The 19,189-nt window shown below is 33.0% G+C and overlaps 2 protein-coding genes across 2 annotated transcripts; one reads left to right on the top strand and one right to left on the bottom strand.

The window, feature by feature from the left end:
• The first annotated feature begins 1,033 nt into the window (after positions 1-1,033).
• Positions 1,034-14,997, top strand: LOC139499983 (glutaconyl-CoA decarboxylase subunit gamma-like). Its single transcript, XM_071288654.1, has 4 exons — positions 1,034-1,138; positions 10,471-10,630; positions 13,434-13,496; positions 14,841-14,997. The coding sequence occupies exons 2-4, from the start codon at positions 10,471-10,473 to the stop codon at positions 14,942-14,944; spliced, it is 327 nt and encodes a 108-aa protein (XP_071144755.1). The 5' UTR covers positions 1,034-1,138; the 3' UTR covers positions 14,945-14,997.
• Positions 5,808-9,303, bottom strand: LOC139501503 (uncharacterized). Its single transcript, XM_071290606.1, has 3 exons — positions 8,662-9,303; positions 6,524-6,783; positions 5,808-5,962 (listed from the first exon to the last, which is right to left on the bottom strand). The coding sequence occupies exons 1-3, from the start codon at positions 9,092-9,094 to the stop codon at positions 5,825-5,827; spliced, it is 831 nt and encodes a 276-aa protein (XP_071146707.1). The 5' UTR covers positions 9,095-9,303; the 3' UTR covers positions 5,808-5,824.
• Positions 14,998-19,189: the final 4,192 nt, after the last annotated feature.

Below are 19,189 nucleotides of genomic sequence, written 5' to 3'. Positions count from 1 at the left end.
TATTATGTATATAATAAGTCGCAGGTACAACGTTTAAATGATTACCTTTTTGTTTTGTTTTCTGATGTTTTGCGGAAACTTGTCATTAGTAAAAATGTACAGCAAAATACGATTTTCAAATGCAGAAATGGTAAAATGACATCTTTAAAATCGGAGACTACAGAATGTTGTGTATTTTGATAAAATAAAATATGATAAAAATTTGTTATTCTTTTTTATAAGATCTACAAATAGGTAAAGCGTATTGTTATGCGTTTACTTTTCTACATTGGCTAGAGGTATAGGGGGAGGGTTGATATCTCACAAACATGTTTAACCCCGCCGCATTTTTGCGCCTGTTCCAAGTCAGGAGCCTCTGGCCTTTGTTAGTCTTGTATTATTTCAATTTTAGTTTCTTGTGTACAATTTGGAAATTAGTATGGCGTTCATTATCACTGAACTAGTATATATTTGTTTAGGGGCCAGCTGAAGGACGCCTCCGGGTGCGGGAATTTCTCGCTACATTGAAGACCTGTTGGTGACCTTCTGCTGTTGTTTTTTTCTATGGTCGGGCTGTTGTCTCTTTGGCACATTCCCCATTTCCATTCTCAATTTTAAAGATAACAAAAGTTTTCAAATCATCATTATACGAGTGAAAACCATAGCAAGAAGATTTTTATCCCTTTTTGTATTTTGTTTTGAAACTTTCAATGATAGAGAGAAAATGTTGCAAGATTAGATTTACGAATGATTTAACTTGCCGAAATTGTCAGATTTCAAAGAAATATTTGCCTTGCAAGAAATTAATAACGATTTTCTTTCCTTTAACATTTTTTTTCTTGTTTGTTCATATCTATTGATAACTTTTATAATACATCGGCAAATTGAAGTCGACGTTGGTAGGTAAGAAATTTTACTAGCTGATATGTTTACAAACAAGTTGCAATGAACTGTTAAACAGAATTACATGCCAATCCCTTTACTTTGCTATAACGTAAGTTATATAACCAATTCAGTTACGTATGTGTCGTGTTGTCCCCGAAATGTTAAAGGTTGAATTATCTTCTAAAGTATCATGTAGACGTTACTTCCTCATCACTGCATATATAAATACAGGGAACGCATATTGCCTCTAAAAGGACAACCGGAGACGATTAAGGTAAATAATTATCAATTTTGCATATTGATATGTTAACTGTTTACAAAATTATTAATTTTTTTAAACACTAAAGCTTTTCTATCTCAGGCATAGATTACCTTAGATGTATTTGGCAGAACTTTTCGGAATGTTGGTCTTCAGTGCTCTTCAACTTCGTACTTTTTGGCCTTTTTAACTTTTTTTTTATTCGAGCGTCACTGATGAGTTTTTTGTAGACGAAGAGCGCGACTAGCTTATATACAAAATTTAGTCCTGGTATCTATGATGAGATTATTTGCAAATTTAGATTTGGCCAATAGAACCTGTATTTAGAACTAAGAACAGAGCTCATTCATATAACCATATTTATTCAGCGACTAAATGATTAAATACTACAACAGCAACTACATTTAATAACTTTTTGTTATTTAAACCGAACTATCTTTATAGTTGCGTTTGTACGAAGAAATTTTAGAAGAAATGATTTTTTTTTAAATTTTCGATTTAACGTATATAATTAGATTGTTAAAAATAGTAAATGAATGACCAACAAACCATTGTTTTTCAAATACGACTCGAGCATAATTCAGCTATCCATGTTGTTCGATCGTGAGTTGAATATATTTCAATGTTTGAATTCTTGGTTAAGTTAATATTTTTTGTTTCATTTGATATATGTAAAGAAGATATTGCTTAATTGTGGTTTTTTCAATTTACAAATCCTACTATATATCTGATCAAAAGACAAAAAATGTCAATATTTTCTCAATTTTTCTCAATTAGTTCAATAGAAGAGTATGTTTGAAAATTAAAAGTAATGTTTTAGCAACTATCAGAAAACATATTAATAGTCATATTAAGTGTTTAAGTAATATTTTTCCGACGTAGTCGGTATAGTTTCGGTTTGTGCCCTTTGAACTTAAGGACGCTTAACTATGGCAACAGAATACGCATTCTCAAAAATCCTTTCTGTGATTTGACAAAATGCTGTCATGGTGGGTGATTTAGTTGTGTTTGATAAAACGTCTCGTTAATTATATCGTGATGGAAAGCAAGTGAAAAACTATAAATATTTGAACTAGATCTTACAAAGATTTATATTTCTATTAAAATAATTGTTCTCCAATAGCTCTTTGCATCCGTGACAGTTGTTTATTCGGGACAATTATATAATTTGTAAACTTTGTTGTACGAACGCACATGACTTTTAGAATGCACCTACGCATGTGAGATGTCCGCGGGGTTTTGATGAATGTAAACAGAAAGATACGAGGACCGAGAATACTGAACACAAACAGAGAAACCGTTATTTAATACCCCAGTCCCACTAGGCCACGATCGCACTACGATCTGTGAAAAAAATGCAAATTTTGATGATCGTAGTGCGATCGTATAGATCGCAGTAAGGTCGTATCACGGTCGTGGTGAGGTCTTCAAGATCGTGAAGAGCGTGGCCAACTTTGAACATGTTCAAAACAATCGTGGTGCGGTCGTGGCGAAATCAGGTCGTAGTAGAAGCGTAGTGAGAGCGCAGTAACATCGTAGTAAGATCGCAAAGGTCGCTGTACCATCGTAGCGAGAGCGTAGCGATAGCGTGATTCTATTCGGAGAGACTGTGGTACGATCGCAGAGCGACGTTATCACGACCTCACTACGACCATCACGTTCTCACTGCGACACAACTACGCTTCCACCACGACTTTACCACGCTGACCATAGTACGATTCTAGCACGCCCTTGTCGTCCTCATCACGCTCTTCTTACGACCTGACTACGTTCACACTACGACCATCATTCTCATTGTCATTTTCACATAAAATATATAAAAAAGCTCCCTAGATTTTGTTTGTTTGAATGTAATTATCCATTTTTCTCTAACGGCTTAACCATGCTTCTCGTTTTTATATAGATTAGACCGTTAGTTTTCCCGTTTAAATGGTTTAACACTAGTAATATTTTGGGTCCTTTATAGCGTGCTGATTGATGTGAGCCAAGGCTCCTTGATGAAGGCCGTACCTTTGCCTATAATGGTTTACTTTTATAAATCGTTACTTGGATGGAGATTTGTCTCATTGGCACTCATACCACATCTTCCTATATATATTGATACATCTATGTCATCTCTGCTATCGTTCACTAAAATATCGTCATTGAGCTTTATGGACCAGTAATAGGTTGTAATTTAGGTTGGATTGGTCGATCCGACATCTCTGCTTGATCAGGATTCGTTACTTTACTCCCTCTGTCTCTACATCAACTCCTACCACCATGCCCACGTGTTCTGGTAGATTTTGGTGGCATGACTGTATATATAGTTTCCGAGAAATCTACCTTTAATCAGAAATAGAAGGAATTGAACTGTATTGATATGGAACACGATGTTGACGTTATTGCTGAGAACGTAGTACGATCGCGCTATGAATGTAGTATAATCGTGGTAAGAACGTGTTATAATCGCAGTAAGATCGTGTTGCAATCGGATAACTCGTGGTATGGTCGTAGTGAGAACTTGTAGAGCGTAGAAAGATCTTGATAAGCGTAGTGAGGTCGCAGAATAAGCGCGGTGAGAACGTGGTATAATCGTAGCGGGATCTTTGTAGAAGCGTAAATTTATTTTAGATCGATGTGAGCGTGGTGCGATCGTGGTCTAGTGGGACTGGGGCTAAAATGGTATCTTTGTGCTTCTGGGGCCGGTTGTTCAACTTGTCGTTAAGTCTAACGCTGTCGTTAAAATATGCTAACGCTTCGTTAAAATTTAACGTATGGTTAATCCTGTTGTTCATCTCTACGTTAGATTTAACGCAACGTTAAACTGTCGATAACTTCTATAAAATCTAACGCTGCTATAGACCTTCGTTAAATACTTAACGAAGCGTTTTAATTGATAAAATGGCTGCTCTGTTAATGGTACCTAGGCAAAGAAAAGAGAGTTTCATACAAAAAATGCCAAAAAAACTTCAGCCATGAAGAAAAAAATATATTGAGTAAAAAGGGACACAAAAAAAGAAACTAATTATTAAAAGGATACTAATTAGGGAGCTACCATTTATTGTTTGAGGGGGGGGGGCTAGTATGAAAAATGCCTTTTTATTTTTCACACTTTCATACATAAATTGTCATCCTGCCTCTTTTTTACTCAAACTCTTGTCCTGACTTTTTAAATTTCATACAAGCGACACTATCCCCATAAAAATTAAATGGAAGCTCTGAAAAACTAGAGACAATTGTTACAGAAAGAGCCGCAGTTAATAGGGATTATAGTGAACCTGTTATTTAAGTAGCTATCGGTATTGGTTTTTTTTTAGAATGCTGTGCAAATAATCATTAACATGGTATTTTTTGTTAAAGTGGATATCTGCATGGGTAATTTTCCAGGAGACAATATTGTAGATAGGAATACACTTCTGAAACAGTTTTTTTTTTTTAAATTGAAAGATATTTTCCTGCCCATAATTATGAAATTAAATTTCAGGTCAGAATGAAACCAGAAAAAGTCTGTCGAGTGTTTGGTGCTTGTGCTGTTCTACATAACATAGCTTTAACAAGGAATGAACCTTTGGAAGATGTTTGTGGTGTACATGTTCAGCAAGACCAGCCAGTGCAAGTTCCGAATTTTGAAGGAGAACAGGATGGTAGACACATTAGAGAGCATATCGCAAGAGTTTTCTTCAACTGAAATACATGATTAATACACAAGAGTCTTTATTTTTTCATCCAATATAAAATTGTGATAAATAATACAAGTTATTTTTTCTCAAAACACATGCATTCGACATGTCAGTGAATTGAAGGCTTAGCAAATAATGAGTTCATAAATACACTTGCGGTAATATGAGTTATTGGCACTACGAAGTGTCAGTCGTCACGCTATTTTAAACATCATCTCATTGTTAATTGTACACTGAATGACATTTTACCCCAAGGCTTGATTAAGGTATACATTTAAGGTCATCCTTTGGAATTTGTTCGTCCAATCAGTGAAACCCTTGTCGCAAAGTGGGTCTTCCATAGACTGTTGGGTGTGTAAAAATGCCGGCACATCTGGTTGGAAAGGGGATGTATAATCTGATTGCGTTGTACATGTATGGATAAGTGTAACGCCATGTATATAACAAAATCGTGTGAGGGGTCTGATTATACATATTGTACTCTTTGTTAATTTGTTCTCATCATGAACATGCATGAAATATTTGCCACTGGATGTAAAGCAAACGATATGAACGAATATAAACATACCAAATAAATGCATAGCCAGAATTAAAACAAGAGTACACACGCTAAAATATCTAGCCTTCTTTATTAATCATTGATGTTATGTGGATAGTCCTTAATATAGAATAGAATAGAATAGAATATTTTTATTTCCAAAATTACAGGGCCCATAAAGGGCATAAAATCAGATACGATTGATTTAAATAATAAAGCTATATTACAACTGTCACATAAACTTAACATTAACCAAGAAGACTAAACATCGACCAAATGAACCATGAAAATGAGGACAAAGTCAAATGACACCTGCCAGTTGTACATGAACACCTTACAGTCCTTCCATGCACCCAATATACTAGACCTATTGCTGATAGTATCTGAGATATGGACTTGACCACCAAAACTTAACCTTGTTCACTGAGCCATTAAATGAGGTCGAGGTCAAGTGAAAACTGTCTGGCAAAGAATTGTTAATTGATAAGAAAAATAAATATTTTAATTCATTAAAAGTTGAGAAAATGTTAGTGGAGTATTCTCTTTGTCTTGTTTCATTAATTCTAGCAACTCTATTTGAAGGTCTAATTTCTTCATCTCTTTTGTCTGCTTTTCCATTTCACCCTTCAAATACAGTACCTGAAATAAAAATGATACATGTAGATCCATATGATTATTTTAACATATATCTTTATATGTGTCTGTATACCTTACAACTCTTGTGGAATTTACAGAAGTATTGAATGAAATTGAGATTTCCAGATAAAGTGTATGACCTGTTGGACCTATGCTTTGGCCAGCAGCTGGAAGACCATAAATTTTAAATATTTATATTAGAAGATTTTCATAAAGATGTTGATTTTGTGTAATTTAAGATCGATACACGGTCTCACATCATTGCCTATACCAGTGGTAGATCCAGAACTTTTTGTAAGCGGGTACTGACTGACCACAAAGGGGAGGGCATTGACCGGGCCCCTAGTCCCCTGGATCTGTATCTGTATGATACAAACTAATCGATGGGGACCCAAAAAGTCAACTTTTCTTAGTGTTGATAATTGAATTTTACCTTTTTATTTTCCCGAGTATAATGACAGTCTTCAAACTAACACCGAGCCATTCATTATAAGACAATAATATGTTAATCGATTTTTATTATTTTGGATTATTTCTTAAATAAATGCAAATGTGAAATTTTACCTGAAGCCCATAAACATCATCAGCAGTTGCTTTCCTTTTCTTTGGATTTTCTGCTTTCTGTGCTGTTAGAGTCCCCAGCTCAACTACTGCAGCCACTGGGCGTGGCACCTGGATATTTACAGCCGGTAGAAGCGATATTAGTGGTAATGGCTGAAGAATGGATTCAGATCCAGATTGGGAAAGTGGTTGGCTTGGAGGGGTATCAAACAGGTCCTGGGAATTACTTGCACTCTCCTCTGGCAATGCTGCTGAGTTGTCATCTAGAAAATATAATAAGGAGATTGTTATTTTTATAATTATCATGATGATGAATAGACGTGTGTCTATTGTTAAATTTTCTTACTTAAAGAGAGTTTTTTTGTCAGACATTCTTTCTTTGCTTTCATTGACCTAGCCTGACAAACCATATGCATCAATGACAACCAAAACGAGACGGTCAGTAACAAAACTATATATCATAAGACAACTTCTGTTCAATTGTAAGGCAGTATTGCACAATTTTAAATAATTTTCTAGCAAATCTATTGGTTTTGATGAATAATGAATATTGGTGTTTAACGCTGCTTTCAGCACAATCGTGCTATTTCGTTGAAGTCAGTTTTTATTGATGGATGAAGCTGGCGTAAACACCCGACATTAGGTAGGGTATCCAATCCTTTGTCAATTATCATCAAGGATTAGAGGGCACCTGCCCATGCTGGATTTAAACTCGCAATCTCACTCGCTGTCAAAAAAATAATCTTTACATTGCTTATTGTTAAATGAAAATTGCTGGCCCATCTACATTTTACAGTGTTGATATTGCGTCCCCTTCGGTATATTTGACAAAATAAAAAGGACCTATTCCAGTGGCACTTCTGTGCATACATTTCTCACTGTATAGCCCTCCCCCTTTTTATCCACATTTTTTTCACTCATATCCCACAAAGTTTAACACCATCTATTTAGACAATATACGTATAGTGTCTTGAAATATGAAATTTATTTGTATGAGGCTTAGAAACGGGAAAATGCGAGGTTCTACCGAGCATTTTCCCGTTTCGTGCCGAATACAAATAAATTTCATATTTCAAGACACTATACGTATATTGTTTTTATACTGAAATCGATAAAAAATAAAAAAAATAATAAAAATATGAAACAAATATTATTAAAAAAAAGTGTTTGGAATTTCCCCCTTGGGGTACCATTTTGGGGTATTTCCCTATGAGCGTAGTCTAGGCGGTAAGCATTGACAATTTAAGGAATTAGAATGAATTTAATTAATAACATTTGATAAACATGGTATATAAATTACCAATTTGAAGACATAACAGGTTTAAATTCATAAAAGTTTGACCATTGTTACTACACGTTGTCATGGTTGTGACGTGACGTTGTAAGTAGGCGGGGCTTATAGGTGAGTTGAGGTCATTGACGTATAAAGCTAACGTTTATACGTATAGCTTTATCTGTATAGTAAAATAGCTGATTGCAGTATAAATATATTTATTTTCCAAATCTTGAACGATCAACAAAAGATGATTATTAAAATTGTTAAAATCTTGGCCTTTACGAGCGTATGCCACGATCGAATTTAAGGTACGGGTTAGCCAGGGTCCGAGAAACATCGTCCTGTCGGCTACAAATCAAAGGGAAATAACAGCAAGGAGGTTCTTTCGTGGATAAACAAAAAATTTGAACTGAACATGTATTGTTCCAAACTATCATTACAATATTGTCAAATGACAATATTTGAAATCATCCATCGCTAGAAAAATGTGTGTCATGAGGTAATAAGGCTCAAAAACAAATATGTTCATTAGCATGCTGAGCGTCTTTCAAGGTTAATATTTAGGACGTAAATACTAGAATGCAGACGACATAAATAATTGACCAAATGAATTGACATACTTATTATTCACTGAGTAAAACTGAATATAGCCGAATGCCATTTAAATACTAAGCTTACACATTATTAAAGATTAATAAATCAGCTAAATGCCTGTCAAATTTTGATGACATGGTATAAATAATCGGCGATTTTTTTTAACACAAAGTTGCATGAAATCGGAAAGAATAATTAATAGCATTTAATTTTAAATATTTATTATTTTAACATATTCACAAAAGAGTATAGATTAGTTACTGATACATACCAAGTACACTTTCAACTCCTTCAAGACCTTTGAAAGAAGCTGAGTCTTTACAAAGGTCTATTGTTCTTTCAATGGCCAGACTCAGTTTTTTTGGCTGTGGACCACCACCAGTAGCCCTCTGCTCCTTGTTACGGTTGTTAAAAACCTTCTTAGCCACCTTCTTGGTGTTAGCCCACTTGTCTTTACAGTCTTTGGGAGACCTGTTGGCAACACCCAGAGCACTGACCAAGATGGAAATCCTGCTCCAGACAGCAATCTTTCTGGAATTGGTTATACCATCTCCAAACTTTTCATTAATCACTTTGTAATTCTTTTGCACTTGATCTTGAATTACATTTACTTCTTCTTGGGTGAAGTTAGGTTTTCTGTCCCTTTGTGTTTTAGCAGAAGACTTGTCAGCCATGTTGAAGTAAATATTAACAAACCAATGCATTGTGGGTAAAGAGAATAATCTCTAAACTTTAGTTAAATATTTAACGAGTGGTTAAATTATTTAACGTCATCGTTAACTAACGACGGCGTTAAACCAAGTTGAACAACACCATTTTAACCATGGGTTAAGTAACGATACGTTAGAGTATTTAACGACACGTTAAATTTAACGCTTACGTTAAGTTAACGACAAGTTGAACAACCGGGCCCTGAAGGTTATCAAAATGATAGTTTTAAACATATACTCAAATTTAGATACGTCGGATATCTTTTTTAAAGATAGTTCTTGTTTAATATATATATATGATGTAAAAAATGTAATTTGTATTTTACAACTAAGCACTACCCTGAGTGATTAGTGGATTGTAACAGGGAACATCAGGAGGAGCTTGCACTCCTGAAGGATATTGTAACAAGCCAATATTTGAAATAAATATTTATTCATGTTGTTAAAAAAAAAAAATACAGAGGGGGGGGGGGGGGAAGAAGATATTGCATGGAACTATATTTTTTCTTAATATGTCACTTCATCATGTTGTACATTCGCTAAGAAGAGTACTGTTTTAATAGGGCTCTTCACGGTTAGTTCGGCCATATTGGATAGGGGGCAGATTTTTTGGAAGGAGGTGGAAATGGTATGAAAGTGTGGGAAATCCTATGTGTGTTTCCAAGCAACAGCTCTGTTTTAATGATGTTTTCCCGTATTTTTCACACCATTTTTACCTCTATTATGAAAATCTGCCCCCTATCCAATATGGCCGAACTAACCGTGAAGAGCCCTATTGTTGAATAAAGTGAAATAGTGCCCATTTTCATGAAATTAAACTTAAACATAGTTGTGGATTAAATTAACTATGAAATATGTATAACACTAGGCATACTTTGTTGAATAATAAAACACGCGAGGAACCGTCTTCTCAGAGTTCGAAAAGTAACAGATTTTTTTTAATTTTTCAAATTAAATTTCATTTTGAGTTTGATAGTTTTTTTTATTCATTTTTTTTATGATTAACAGAATTGTTTTTGTAACTGTTACAATATCTCTACAATTCCTTTTTAAGGAGGTATATATATATGTTTGTAATATTCTTTTTTAACGTTTATTGTTAAACAATGATAATGCTATCTACATCTGTTGAAGAAACATTGGTTTCGTTAATATTGATTTAAAAATCCTGCAATCTTGGTTAAGATACTGGTACTTTTTTGTATGTGTGTTCCTATGCTCAAAGAGAAAAGAAAGATATCAGAGGGAAATTCCAATCCATATGTCAAAAATAAACAGACCACACCAAGGTTTAAAATAAGACCCATAAACAAACAGTTATTGTTTTAAATGTATAAATGCCAATGCTAATTAGTTTATGTTGTGATTAGATGGATTTTTTTAAACTGACCATCCTTGTCATCACGGTTTTTATCGGATTAATACTTGGTCCTGTTCATGGAACTGTTGTTATCGATGTACCCGATGATGGACTTGGTGGCCTGGGTGGCCTTGGTGCGTTATTGCCGCTGTTATTATTATCCCTCTTAGGTAAGTACCAATATAACAAATATTCACTACTCACTTTTACCGTTCGTTATTGTCTTGGTATATCTAAATTCTGCAATAAAAGTTTGATTTTGAACGTATGTTCTGTTAAACACACGGTTAGGTTTTATGTTGATAAAAGTTTATACGTATTGAAATTTAAGGAAGTTCGCTTTTTAGTTTCAAAATAATTAACTTTTCAAAACACTAGTTTATATTGATAGGGGAATAATAGAGGAATGAAAAAAAAAAAGCAAAAAAATATAGACCAATGTGCTTGTTTCAAAAGAGGGACGAAAGATACCAAAGGGACAGTCAAGATATTAGCCATTGCAATTTTGGCGGGAATATATTTGCTCTTGACTTTATATAGCTTTATCACTGACGAGTTTAAGTTCTCAAAACTTTAAACAAAAAAAAAATAAAAAAATTATAAGACTTTTACAGATGGCTTATCATTATACACGTAAAAGATTTATAAAAAGAAAAATAGGGATCAATGGGCAAATTTATTAACGGCATTCAAATGGATAAGACCAGAGGACTCCGAAAAATCCCCAAAACATGACAAGCAAACTTCCTTAACATTTCTGGTTTAAAAAGTATATGATAAAGGTCATCAAACTGTTCACTATTTTCTCTCATTGTTTTACAGTCATAAGAACATTAATTGACACTCTTAGTTTTTGATATTATACCCATATATGGATATGTAATTATTCTGGTGAATGGAAATTTATCTCTGATATGATTGACATTAAGTTTGTTTTTATTAAAGGAATCAACTGGTATGTTGTTTATATATATATATTTTTTAATTTGATCGGACATTTTTTTTTATATATCACTAAATATAAATTTGAAAATGCCTGTACCAAGTCAGAAATATGACAGTTGTTGTCAATTCGTTTGATGTGTTTTATCATTTGATTTTGCCATTTGATTAATGACTTTCCGTTTTGAATTTTCCTCGGAGTTCAGTATTTTTGTGATTTCACTTTCTACCATTTGAAACGTTTCTTGTGATTGGAAACTTAAAAGAAATTTCACTATTGATAAGTTTATTTCCAACACTGGGTTGATGCCACTCCTAATGGAGTTGTATTGCATTACCCGAGGGTATCACCAGCCCAGTAGTCAGTACTTCTGAGTTGAGATTAACTATCACTGATATGGTCATAATTATGAATGAATTTTTTTACAAAAATTTGATTTTTTTTTTAAATACTAAGGCTTTTCCACCTCAGGAATAGAATACCTTAGCTGTATTACCTCTCCTTTAGCAAAGATATTATGCAAATATTGACACAGTAATGGAATCCAGAACGGGAATTTTTACAAAGCTCTGGAAATTAAGAAATTCACACAAATAAACAAAATTGTCTATATAAATGTTTGCCTCATTTACATTTTTGACTTTTTCTCTTTTGTAATCAGATCATGCTTTTTTTCTTTAATATTTCAGATTTTTTTTTCAAACAAATTACAAATTTGGATTGATTATGTCTGTTTCAAATCGAAGTACAATTAACTATTTTTGAATCATATTTCACGTTAATTTTTTTGAACTTTTTTTTATGACTCTCTCTTTCTATGATTGAGGTTCCAAACTCAATTACAGTCAAACCTGCTTTAGAGACCAATTGTTTTAAGCGATACCTGTGTAAGAAGATCATTATTTTAAGTTTCCTCTGCAGTGCATTTCATATGGACTGAACATGTATTAAAAGATCACCTGTCTCAAGAGACCACTTTTTTGCTCTCCCTTGGGTGGTTTCTTAAAAGAGGTTTGACTGTATATAAAATTTATGATTGTTAAGAATATATCAATAAACGTTTCAACTTACTCATAATTATTGAGAGTGTAGCATTGAATGGATACATCACCGTTTTTTGAATAAAAAACCTAGTAATAATCATCATTGGACATTTTTCACATCTCTGCTTCTAGTATTGTAATCTCTGGTCAATCGGTCAAATGCTTGCCTAACATTGCCTAAACGAGAGCGTAATTCTAGCCCTAGATAGGAATATTATGTGATGCAAGTCAATATAACGAAATTATAAGCATCTGTAATGTAAGTGGGAGGTTTGGAAAGCTATAAAACCAGGTTTAATCCCCCATTTTCTTAGGAAAATTCAAGAATATGGCAGTTGTTTAACACTTATTCCGTTGATGTTTAGCGTTGTATTTATTAGTTTTTTCCCACTTTTTGATTTGCATTTTATTGCAGTATTTTGTATTCTTTTTTATAATTTATCAAACAATGCCTAAAAAGATCTGACATATGCTACAAGTCGTTTAATGCGTAGCATACACAAATTTTAAAGTTCCGTAATCTGGTTACAGGCATGATAATTTATTTCAATCTGATTTGTATATTGATCTGTAATTTGAAATTTTCAATATTTACCAGTGAACATATCACAAGGCATCTCGAAACAATATTTCGACAATTTATAGATATAGGAAGATGTGGTGTGAGTGCCAATGAGACAACTCTCCATCCAAATAACAATTAATAAAAGTAAACCATTATAGGTCAATGTACGGCCTTAAACAGGGAGCCTTGGCTCACACCGAACAAAAAGCTATAAAGGGCCCCAAAATTACTAGTGTTAAACCATTCAAACAGAAAAAACAATGGTCATATTATATATATTTATGTACCGTTTAGACATACACCAAGCAGCCATATTATCATAAAGCCTAGAAACGTCAAATTATTAGTTATGTTTCAAAATGTTGTCGCTATCCTGATTTCAATTTAAAATTTTCACAAAAATTAATTATTTTTTATTGCAGCTTCCGCCTTGTTTCCGGCAGCAGCAGCTCCAGCACCAGCACCAGCAGCAGCTCCAGCAGCAGGTATGTATTAACCTTACCTGACCCTCGTGCCGGGCCCACGTGCCGAGCCCACGTGCCGGGTCCACGTGACGGGACCACGAGCCTAAGGGTAGCAGTTGTGATCACGTCGGAGAAGGGCTTGTTTTTTTGTATTCGTTTTACTTGCAGGTTATAACTGTTAAAGTTTTCAAATCTTAATGGAAATTGATTATGAGAAAGTCTATATCATTTACATAAAAGATAGTTTCACAAATTAAAATACATACTTTTCACAAAACTATTATTAAATAATATTAGACGTTCGTGTAGTACATCTTTGTAAATATTAAAAATTTGCCAAGATTTCTGAAATTGCGGTTTTTGGCATTTCTTCAGACATTTATTATTTAATTAGAAATGAGCCACAATTTTGCTAGAACCTTTAGAATACATATATTCAGATTTCAAACTTTGAATTAAAGAAAATATTTGAAATATATTTATTGAAATGCATCCTATGTTTCTTTCTGTAATACTCTTCCTAATTAAGATAAAAACAATGAAAAGATTGGTGTAGTTTTTCATGTTTTTTCGGGTCATGAACTCTGATTTGTTAATGACTCACAGTTTACGATGAATTTATTTGAGCCTTGGACTTGAGTGTTTAGTCAATTAGATTATCAATGTGAAAGATCACGTCGTCTACCTCAAACAAATACGGTCTACCGTACGCCCCTGAAGTCCTTCTTATTAGTCCATAATATATTTTTTTCTAGGAAAATGAAATCCCCTTTTTAATCTATTTTTTTTTAAATTCATTACATGAATTTGTTTTTTTGTAATAAAAAAAAGAGAAAAATAAATGTACTCAAATTACCTATTTACGTTTTGTTATAGTTTTGCTTTGAAAGTTTGATGCAAATATTTAGGAGAGGCACATTTTGGGAAAATAACAAAAAAATAATATAAATTATATATATTTCTACTAAATTATTCAGATATTACAATAACACACACTTCACCACAGTTGAAATCTTATTAATTTTGTGTCAGAAAACGTAATATTCCCAGTAGAATTTAGGACATGGACACTTTGTCACCGAGAACTGTTTTTTTAATCTGATAACTGACATTTACCAGTAATACTAGTAAATTTTGATACCACGGACTTTTTATTTTAGCTATTTGCGTCCGCTAAGACATATGTTACCAAATATGATTATAAGCTTACAAAATCATTTCATTCACAAATTTCAATGGTTTATCGTCATCTTTAAATGTCTCTATTTCTGTGCTCAGTAGTTTCCTTGGATAGAGGCAAAATACACAAATTTATCCTTTATTTTACTGATGATTCAGAATATATTATTTTATTTTCTATTTAAGCTGCTGCTGCTGCTGCTCCAATAGTAGTTCCTGTTGTTGTTGCACCTGTTGTTGTCACCACTGTAGGTACTACTGTCACGATGCCAACCACCACAGATCAATGAAAAAAATAAAGATGTGTGTATAATTGCTTCGTTTTTCTGCACAAATAAAACGAGAAAGCCGAATGTGACCTATCGAATTATACTTATTACTGGGATAATTCTAACATGGATAACACGACAGATGCCACATCTGGAGTTTGACAGCTTGTCCTTCCTTAGTACCTCAGATCATTCCTAGTTTTAAGTGGGGTCTTTAGTTCTTTATGCTGTGTTTTGCGTTCGTTTACGTTTGTTTTAGCCATGGTGTTGTCAGCTTATTTTCTTAATTTTCTTTATTTTTTTTTGGTTTTTGACGCATGCCTTTTAATGTTTCTGTGGTATTCGACGCCTCTCATTTTCATTGGATACGTTGTACAGCTTTACACTATTTTGTTTCCTTAATTGGAACGTCCTTATCACGTGCCAAAGTTTCTTTGAAACAAGATTCAGCATTAAGAAAGATTGAATTGTCAATCAGTCAGTTGACCGCGCTGGTCAATTTTGTCGTTTAGTCTTATTTCTGTCTTATCATTCTCATATCTGCTCCAAACATGTTGCTCAATAATTCAATTACTGTGGATTCATTTATTTTCTAGGGTACTAACTTTCGTGGTTTGCCGAAATTATTCTCTTTCATGCTATGTAATTTCCTGCTTTTGCCAAAGTTTGCATACAACCTGATAGAAAATTAATACTCCGTCGCACATGTAAATTCATGGTTCAACTGTACCCCCAAAAACCCCGAAAATTGGCATCCAACAAATCATAATGCATCCACAGTAATATGATTTAGAAAGTGTAGTATTATACAGTATAGAACAGAAAAGATACGTGATATCAGTACTAGAAAGTCCTCCTTTAGTGACAGCCAACGATGGGAAAGAATGAAGTGATTGCTTAATGAGTTGCTTAAACTGCATGACTTCTATAACCAAACATATTCGCGATTTATTTCCGCGACTTTCTCAAGTAGAAAACAACCGCTAACATGTATAAATCGGCGCAAATATGTAAAACTTAGATTTTTCTTTATCTAACTGCATCAAGTAAATTTGAAAATCAGGAAATTAAATCGCGACAAGAGAGCTTAACACGAAATAAGTGATCGGCGAAAATAAGTTGGTTTACAGTTAATGTGACTTTGTACCCCTTTTATAAATTGAAATTGAAATATGTTTGCTTACATTTGATTGATAAGTTTTTCCTAAGCTATCATCACATGTTAAAATAATCTTTTCAGTATTCTATTTTCTTATTATCTATATAATATACTTAGTTTTGACTGCTTAAAAGTGTAGTCATTTTATTGATAATTCAGACACAAACTTTAGGTTCTTCTTCAATGTAGTAGTAGTAATATTTTAAGCATACCACATTATGTATGTAAGTGCCTGTAACCAAGTCAGGAACCTGCAATTCAGTGGTTGTCGTTTGTTTATGTGTTACCTATTTGTGTTTCGATCATTTTTTTAATATAAATTAGGGCGTTAGTTTTCTTGTTTGAATTGTTTTACATTGTCATTTCGTGGCCTTTTATACTGACTATGCGGTATGTGCTTTGCTCATTGTTGAGACCGTACGGTGACCTATAGTTGTTTGTTTCTGTGTCATTTTGGTCTCTTTTGGAGAGTTGTTTCATTGGCAATCATACCACATCCTCTTTTTTATATTCCTAAAACTAGTAACTCATAAAAACTCCAGAACCTAAATATGAAGAAGCTTTTGGAAATCAACGGAAAAGGAATAGAGTAAAAAACCTACAATTTTAACACGGAACTAGATCACTTCCATTCCTTCAAATTTTGTGTATTATAAAACCTTATGGTCAATAGTTTGCACTCAACTGATATAATTTGACGAATAGTTTCAGTTAAAATTCCGCGACATGTAGGGGAGAATGGGGTAAGTGGACACATTAAACGTATACACACGTTTCAGCTCGCTGGGACATGCATGCTATTTTTCATCTGCGTTCCAATAAATTCTGTGTAGACCTTTTTTCATCTTTGTAGGCATTTCTTTCATTTCCTATCACGGGCTTGATTGAGATCAAGGACTAGATCAAACAGCGAAAAATGACCACTTACCCCATGTATTGGGGTAACTGGTCATATATGAGTAAGTATAAAAGAAGTGTTCACAGTCCATGTTCTTGAGTTAATCGCCTCGATTTCACCTTTTATTCCTAACTCCTATCTCTGTCAGATTGATTGATCATAAAACAATGTATTTGCGCCTAACTTCCGACTGCCAACTGCATGATGCTTCTATTAACCAATATATTAGCTTTTAATACAGCATGTTACTTCTTATTAATTCAGTGTCTACCTTTCCCTCTTATAAATGGTCTGCAAATATAGAAATTCAGAAATTGTGCTTTCATATTTTATTCATTGTCCTTTTTTTGGGAGGGTATGTGTGGAATAATTTTCGAATAGTGTAAATTTTGATTGGTTTTAGATTTTTCTTTTTCCTTTTTGATGGAAATTTAAGTCATGCTTATTTTTGTTTTTGTGACTTCTTGACATATCCAGAAGGGAATAATACTTCCAGTCATGATTGCTGCGTTCTAAAATCGACCAACTCTCTTCCCTATTTTTAATGGTATGCCATTCTATTCTGTTGAATTTGTGTTTGTGTTCTCGTCCTGATTATGCATGACACGTTTGTAACTAGATGTCAATCAATCAATCTTTCAAATACATAGATATAGGAAGATAACAATTTATAAAAGTGAACATTTATAGGCCAAGATGAGGCCTTCAACACAGAGCCTTGTTTGTATAGTTACAAGGAGGATTTAAAGTCTATTGTTTGGTTTGGAGTATTATGACCTGGCTGCTTACCCTTTTGGAGCACCTGAAGTCGCCCAAGTTTTTTTTTCGGGTCGTGTTTCTCATTTGTTTTTAGTTTTCGATGTTATACGTTGTTGTTTGTCCTTGTGTGTCTTGTCTTATTTAACGCTTCTTTGTGTTCTTCTTTGCCTTACTTTTTTTTTTTTTTTTTTTTTTTTTTTTTAAATTATACATACTTTATTGAAAACTTTCACATTTGTTAGTTTGATACAAAAAGTACCGGAAACATTAGATTGTATATTTAGAAAAATTGTTAGTAATTGTTAGTACTCAAAATTACAAAATATATATACAGTATATTATTGTGTATCAATTATTTCAATATTGATCAATAAAGTGAGAATTTTATTTAAGAGAGAATGTGAGAAGAGAAAAGAAAATAATAAATAATTAAAACACAAATACAAAACAAAAAACAAAAAATAAAAACTAGAGAAAAAAAAATAAAAATAAAAAATAGAAAGTCCTTGAAATTTGGAATTTGGCAGCAGTATTTTTTTTGGCAACAATTAAATAGATTTGGCAAAGTTGGTTTTCCATTGTAAATAATTCATACAAACACAAAATAGATATTAGAGAATGTATATGCATTTTAGGCAACAAAACAAGAACAAAAGACAATAAACAATAAACAACATATAACAGTATATTAAATAAAAACATATATGATGGTGTGAAAAGGCTAAAATAAAATGCACAATAACATTACATAGGGTAATGCTAATTAAGTTGCTTAAGTGTAAATTATTCTAATAATGGAAGCCAGGGGTCCCAGTAGAGGTTGGCAATGTGAAGAGGCTTTGTTTTAAAAAATATGTTCTTTTCTAGTATTAGATTTTCTTTTAGATAGTTTTTCAGCCCTGCAAAATTTACTTGATTTTCACACAGTTTTGTTCTATAGATAAAGAATTTTGATAAAAGTATTATTAAGTTTTTTATTTTATTATTTTCTGTTTTTCCTAAATTTCCAAATAAAATTATATCCATGTTAAATGGAATAATTATTTGTGTTTGGTTATAAATCCAGTCCATGAGTCTTATCCACAGATCTGCTATTTTATGGCATGTCCAAAATATGTGTTCAATATCTTCAGTAACTTCACTGCAGAAAGTACATTTATCGCTTTGTTTTATTTTTATCTTAAATAAAAATTTATTTGTGCCCAATATTCTGTGTATTATTCTATATTGGAACCAGTGGAGTTTTGAGCTTTTTGTGGAGTAAAAAGACATATTATGCACAGTTTTCCAATCAAAATTTTTGTTGAGTGTTAAGGACCATTTTTCTTCACATCTAAGTTTAGTACTGCTTTTTTCAAATAAAACATTATACATATCTTTCGAGCCTTTTCTTGATAAAAAAAATATTCTTATATTATTTGGCATAATTGGTCCTAGTGTTTTATAACAA

This window comes from Mytilus edulis, chromosome 13, assembly GCF_963676685.1.
Source record: "Mytilus edulis chromosome 13, xbMytEdul2.2, whole genome shotgun sequence".
In the NCBI taxonomy this organism is placed as follows: Eukaryota; Metazoa; Mollusca; class Bivalvia; order Mytilida; family Mytilidae; genus Mytilus; species Mytilus edulis.
The sequence above is the reverse complement of the archived record's forward strand: the minus strand, read 5'-3'. Positions and strand labels throughout refer to the sequence as shown.

Coding starts and splice junctions, on each gene's coding strand:
- LOC139501503 (XM_071290606.1), bottom strand. CDS start 9,094: ATGCATTGGTTTGTTAATATTTACTTCAACATGGCTGACAAGTCTTCT. Junction 6,784..8,661: donor AGGAGTTGAAAGTGTACTTG/GTATGTATCAGT, acceptor TATATTTTCTAG/ATGACAACTCAGCAGCATTG. Junction 5,963..6,523: donor ATGATGTTTATGGGCTTCAG/GTAAAATTTCAC, acceptor TTTTTATTTCAG/GTACTGTATTTGAAGGGTGA.
- LOC139499983 (XM_071288654.1), top strand. CDS start 10,471: ATGGATTTTTTTAAACTGACCATCCTTGTCATCACGGTTTTTATCGGA. Junction 10,631..13,433: donor GTTATTATTATCCCTCTTAG/GTAAGTACCAAT, acceptor TTTTTATTGCAG/CTTCCGCCTTGTTTCCGGCA. Junction 13,497..14,840: donor AGCAGCAGCTCCAGCAGCAG/GTATGTATTAAC, acceptor TTTCTATTTAAG/CTGCTGCTGCTGCTGCTCCA.